At 31.2% G+C, this 6,415-nt stretch overlaps 1 protein-coding gene across 2 annotated transcripts; it reads left to right on the forward strand.

The window, feature by feature from the left end:
* Positions 1-240: 240 nt before the first annotated feature.
* Positions 241-5,147, forward strand: LOC124499868 (uncharacterized). Of its 2 annotated transcripts, XM_075731281.1 has the most exons (3): positions 241-924; positions 1,463-3,940; positions 4,055-5,147. In XM_075731281.1, exons 2-3 carry the CDS (start codon positions 1,507-1,509, stop codon positions 5,023-5,025), a joined length of 3,405 nt encoding a protein of 1,134 aa, XP_075587396.1. In that variant the 5' UTR covers positions 241-924; positions 1,463-1,506; the 3' UTR covers positions 5,026-5,147. The 2 variants fall into 2 exon arrangements, with proteins under 2 accessions (XP_075587396.1, XP_046919810.2); XM_047063854.2 differs by having other exon boundaries at positions 241-3,940.
* Positions 5,148-6,415: the final 1,268 nt, after the last annotated feature.

Genomic DNA, 6,415 nt, shown 5'->3' on the forward strand with positions numbered 1-6,415 from the left:
CCAAAGAATGATCCTTTCATAAAGAATTATATATATGCAGTATATACCCGAACCAATAATAACTAGTACACCCACATATATACACGGACCAAAGTATCACCACATTGCTGAAGATGATGATGTTCATAGAAAGAGAGATAAAAGTCTCTATTTTTTGATGGTAAAAAAATTTTTTGCAGTTGAGAGGACAGCTACATGCACACAAACACAAACACAACCAACTAACGACGACGACGACAACAACAAATGAACGAGAGAAAAAAAAATTGAATCGAATTCAGCACATCATGTGCTATGATCAAAACGAAACGAAACCGAAAAAAAAAAATCCAGACCGATCCAAAAATATACTAAACGCCAAATCTGTATATTCCAACCGAATAATAATAACGACGACCACGACGATCAGAGTGTATTGGTCCAATGAAGAAGCTAAACAGAATTTGTTTTTTTTTTGTTCATTGATTGTTTTTAATGGACATCATGAAAATCTACACCTACATCAATATAGGTGGATCATTGCTATTTTTATTTTTTTGATCTAATCACGGAATTATTATTCATTCATTCTGTCAAAAATGATCATCATAATGATATCTTGTATCACAAGAATATGATTTTTTTTGTATAACCCAATCAAACAAAGTTGATTGACCGAAATTTGTTGTTGTTGTTGATTAATAAGGCTCTGGCTTATGTTTGTGTGTGTGTGTGTATATGTGTTGGTCTGCATATCATCGTCACTATTATCAAACTGATAACAGAATATTCATTCTGATTCAACACCAGGATACATATGTTTACATAATCAATTCTGTAAACATATAACACATATATTTGATTATATTTGGATTGAATTTGTGCGTGCAAATAAAATAAAAAAAACACCAACAACAACAACAAAAAACTTGACCAGAAAAAAAGGTATCATATCGGTTGTTTTCTCATTCACTCTTGTTTCTTTGTTCATCAATTTTCCATTTGAAGATTTGCAAATAATTTTTTTTTCTTCATCAACATAAAATATGAGATTGTTTATCATCGAATGAAATTTTTTGTTTTTTTTTCTGAAAAAGAAACGAAAAGAAAATGTCATCAAAATCAATGAAATCATTTGATAATCATTGTTTTTTATGGCTAAGGCCATTTTTATCATTAATATCTGATTGGTGTTGGTGGTGGTGGTGGTCATGGTTGTGGAAATGTTTTTTATTATTCAATAAAAATAATAAAATCACAATGTTTAATCATCACAATAATATATTGATCATTGATCATAGAACAGAATCTGATTTATCAAAAAAATCAGAATCAAAAATATCAACATCCTTGTCCGGTGGTTATTCCTCCTCATCATTATCATCATCATCATCATCATCATCATCATCATCATTGGGCCATTATCATTTATCAAGAACTTTAATAATTTTTTTATTATTCCTTTTAACATTGTGTTGTTCAGATTTTTTATCATCATCATCATCATTTATATCGATTGATTTAGTAATGGCAGCAACAGCAGCCTCATCATCATCCTCTTCTGGTTCTTATACCGTTGTCAATATGAATTATAATCATGATACAAGTACACAATTACCGCCACCACTATCATCATCATTACCTACATTACAAAAACAACAGCAACAACAACAACAACAATCACAAGCTATGAATAATGTTGTTGATCATCAATTAATATCATCATCATCATCATTGAAAAATAAAAACGTCAATCAGAATATTGATGGTAATCAATCTATTCATTCAACAACATCATTATTATCATCAGAATCTAAAAAACAAAATAATGATCATCACCATAATAATAATATGGCCACCAATGTTGTTGTTGTTCATTATATGCCAATTATTTCTGCCTCATCATCATCATCATCATCATCATCATCTTCATCGTCATCAATGGATAATAATATCGTAAAGCCTTTCAATTTCATTTCGAAAACCAATCGTTCTTATTACAATAAATATAACAAAATGCCTACAAATAATAATGACATTTATGAAGATGTTTATGTTGATGATGATTATGGTAATGATAATGATATCGATAATGTTGATAAACAAAATCGGATTAATATAAATTCCAATAATAATAATAATAATAATAATCAGATAAGACATCAACAACAGTATCAGAATCAGAAACAGAAACAACATTCAATTCATTTGAATGAATCGAATAGAAAATTGAAAAGAGAATCAAGACAGCTTTTGGTTAATAAAGTTAATGGTAATGGTAATAATAATCCATTCTGGAATCATGCTGTTACCGCTACAATGTTAAGACGTCGATCAAGAAGATTAACACATCTTTATTCATCACCATCATCATCATCATCGTCATTATCATCAACATCATCATTTGTTGTTAATCATCTGTCACCATCACATTCAAAATTATCATCATCATCATCATCACCATCATCGGCAACATCATTAATGATGATCAAATCAAAGCCACCTAAAATGGCCGCATTGTCTTCCCTTTATTCATCAAATGGAAATTCATATTATCCATTACATTCATCATCCAATGCTGTTAGTGGACAACAGAATCGTTTGAAAATATTATTAAATCCACCACCGGCTGGTTTTGGTGCCAATTTAGTACCAAATAAAAAGTGTAACTTTGAAATATATCCATCCGGTTGTTTTGATGAAAATGGTTCCATTTGTGACAATGATGGTATGTGTATATGTCGTCCTGGTTATCTGATACGGATTGCCAATCTTTACTGTTTGCGGCCATCATTCATTGGTGAAGCTTGCTATACTACTGAACAATGTGAACGTAAAGTGGCCAATTCTGGTTGCTTTAATTATCGTGAAGAATATCGTGAAGAGAATCCAAGTGCCTTTTTTGGACCATCCCAAAGTTCATGGCCAATGGGTGAATGTCGTTGCCGTATTGGACATCGTTTTGATGAACGATTAAATGCCTGTGTACGAAGTATTATAGGCAGCTGGTGTTCAAATGTTTGGGATTGTGAAATGGCTGATGAAGATCTTGAACATATCGAATCCGGTGGTCATCGATCAAATCGAACTGGCGGATTACATCAATCACATTTACATCCATTATTGGGATCATCATCATCATCATCATTAACTACATCACATTCGGCATTGGCAAGCACAAGTCGTAATAAAATTGCCAATCTTGTATGCGAGAATAATATCTGTAATTGTAGTCAATTTTTTTATTATAATCAAACAGCTGAAGAATGTCAATATGTTGAAACTTATGGACATTCATGTCAAATATCAACAAACGTTGTTATAAATGAAAATTCAGTTAATGATAAAAATGCTCATTATAATAATATAAATCCATCAAAACGAAGTATACGATTCCGGAATCGACGTGCTCGGCAATTGGTTAAATCATTACAACAACAACAACAACATGAACTATTGATGACTATGACAACGACAAGCACAGTAAATCCAATTTATAATGAAAATCTATTGAATTTAGATAATCATAGACAATATTATATTGGCCAAAAACAACAATTCCATAATGATCGTTCATCTCGTTCATTGTTACGTGATACATTTGTGAATGATGAATTTGATGGTGGTTCATCATCGCCATCATCATCATCATCATTATTACCATTTGAATGTAATTATCCTACAGTGTGTTCAACAAATAAAACATGTATTTGTGCCGATGGTTATGAACATCAACCAACAATGATACCACAATGTCAACGTATTGGTGCCCATTATACACATTATTTTCATAGTGGTTCATCAATACGTTCAATGAAAGGTGTTGATGGCTATCCACATGATCGTTCATCATATAATGAAGGTCCATCGAATGTTGCAAATTTTTTCGAATATGTTTTATACTTTTTAGTACCTGGTTTAATTATTATTTTTATTTTTAAACCATGTTTTCGTCGTATCGGTATGTTTTTTTATGATTCATCATCATCATCATCATCATGTGATTTAAATATCATGTTTTTTTTTTGATTTTCTTTTTCATTTCAAATTTTTTTACATTTTTGATTTTAATTAGGTGAATGGCGTAATCATATTCATCAATATCAATCGGATAGTGATTTTTATCTAGCAACAACAGCCAATGGTCGACCAGTTATTGCTGAAATGAGTGTAATTGGTCCACAATGTTCAGCAACGGGTACTTCCGCTACTACTACTACTGGTGGTGGTGGTGGTGGTGGTGGCAGTGTCGGTGTCGGTGTCGGTGGTGGTGCTGGTGTTGGTGGTGGTGTGGCTAGTGGTACTGTTGAAAAATCAAATATTTTAGCCGGAACTACGGTCACCAGTATGCCTACAGTTGGTGATGTTTATTCAAATGAATTTGCATCATTTGCTGCATTTGCGCCACATCTAGTTTATCATAATGCATATCTATTTGATTCAACTGATCCTTGTTATGCAACACCAATGGGTAGCTATGGTTGTCATCCACAAACAGTGCAAAATAATCAACATCAACAACAACAACAACAACAACAGGCAGCATCAATGGCATTAGTAAGAGAAAAATTACAAACAATTGAAGAATCACAATCCGAAGATGGATCAACACAGATGAACAATTTTTCCAATAGTAATAGTTTAAGTAATCAGAACATAATAGCTGAATCATGTGTCGATTTTGCGACAACGACAACGAATATTGGTGATCAACAATTGATTACTAATGGTGGTGATCAATCATCAAATGGTAATGATCAATCAGGCAATGTCAATCAAGATTACAATAAAAATGATGAAAACAACGACAAAACCGCCACCACCAACATCATCAACAATAACAACAACATAAATACAAACAACGATATTGTTGACAAGTCAAACAGATGTGATTCGAATATAATCGATAATATTAATGACAACAACAACAACAACAACAAAAATCTGAATATTCTACAACTTGGTAACGATATTGATGTTGGTGGCGGTGGCGATGTTGTTGGTGTTGACGATCATTCAACGAATCAGATTGCTGAATCGACATAAATTCAATTTTTTTTTTTACTTTTGGCCATAAAAGTTTCCAAGAAAGGCCAATAACAACAACAACAACAACAACAACACAATAATATATACCAATATCAGTATTAACCTTAACAAGTTTCAAATCTATATGAATGAAAAATAGAATGAAAAAGAAAGAGAGCGTGACAGAACCAGAAAAAAAAATCAATGGCCACAAACAAACATTGACAATCAATGAGTGATTTGGGTATAAAGAAAGGAGAAAAAAAAAGTTTGACATAAAAAAACACCATGATCTGGTATAATTCTGGTCGTTTCGTGTGTATATGTGTGTGTGTGTTTATATGAAATAAAAAGTAACAGAAGAAGAAGAAAAAAAAATTCAAGCATTTGATTGATTGTTTGTTGGTACACCAACAACAAACACACTTAAATCTTGAATCTGTGGATTCAATGAATGAATTTTATGGATTTTTTTTCTTCTTCTTCTTCTTCTTTATCCGTTTCTTTCTCTTTTTTAAAAAAAAAAACTTGTAATCATACCATCTCATCTCATCTTATAGATGGAATAAACATAAATTTCGTTCATTTTTTTTTTTTTTTGCTTTTTATAAATCTAAATTAAATCTGATCAGTGAAAAAAAAAACGAGTGAATTGTGTGTGGCGTGTGCATTTGTTTGTTTATTCAAACACTGAAAAAAAAGATTGATTAGAATATTTAGCCAAAATATAAACTTTTTATGATTGAAAAATAAAAATTGAAATTGGCCAGAATTTCAATGATGATGATGTGATCCATCTTTTTTCCAAAGAAACTAACTCATCGTCATCATTATTTAACAATGACAACAAACTTGTTTGAATGAATTTTGAAAAAAAAGATTACACACACACATCTAAAAAAACCTTTTTCCCAGCTACAAGAAAAGATGAATGAAAAAAAACCAAGCAAACGAGTAAATAACCAATTTATTCATACTTCATTTTTGTATATTTTTTTTCCTTCGTTCTGACATTAATTTCTATTGCCCACACACACACACACAAACACATACATCAGACATTGTTCAATCAAAAAAAAAAAGAAAAAAAGTTTGTCGGATGAAAGAATTTCCGATCAAAGACAACAACAATAAAAACGATTGGATCGATTGTGTTGTTGCGAATCTCTGAATTTGTTATGACACACATACACAAACTTTATGCTTACTCCTATGATTCCATTCCATTCCATTCCATTCCCATTCAATTCACTTTATTTTATTCAATTCTCAATTCAATTCACTTCAAATTAAAGTGAATGAAACAGAGATTCTTTGCTATATAAAAAATAAAATAAAATAAAATAACTGGTCTATTCACAACAACAACAACAACAAAAAACATAAAACAAGTGGAAAAAAAATTGAA

Source organism: Dermatophagoides farinae, chromosome 5 (genome assembly GCF_024713945.1).
Source record: "Dermatophagoides farinae isolate YC_2012a chromosome 5, ASM2471394v1, whole genome shotgun sequence".
Lineage (NCBI taxonomy): Eukaryota > Metazoa > Arthropoda > Arachnida > Sarcoptiformes > Pyroglyphidae > Dermatophagoides > Dermatophagoides farinae.

What these genes read in the sequence shown, in the direction of transcription:
- LOC124499868 (XM_047063854.2), top strand. Translation starts at nt 1,090, where the DNA reads ATGTCATCAAAATCAATGAAATCATTTGATAATCATTGTTTTTTATGG. An exon ending in ACCATGTTTTCGTCGTATCG is followed by an intron (nt 3,941 to 4,054) that starts GTATGTTTTTTT and finishes GATTTTAATTAG; the next exon opens with GTGAATGGCGTAATCATATT.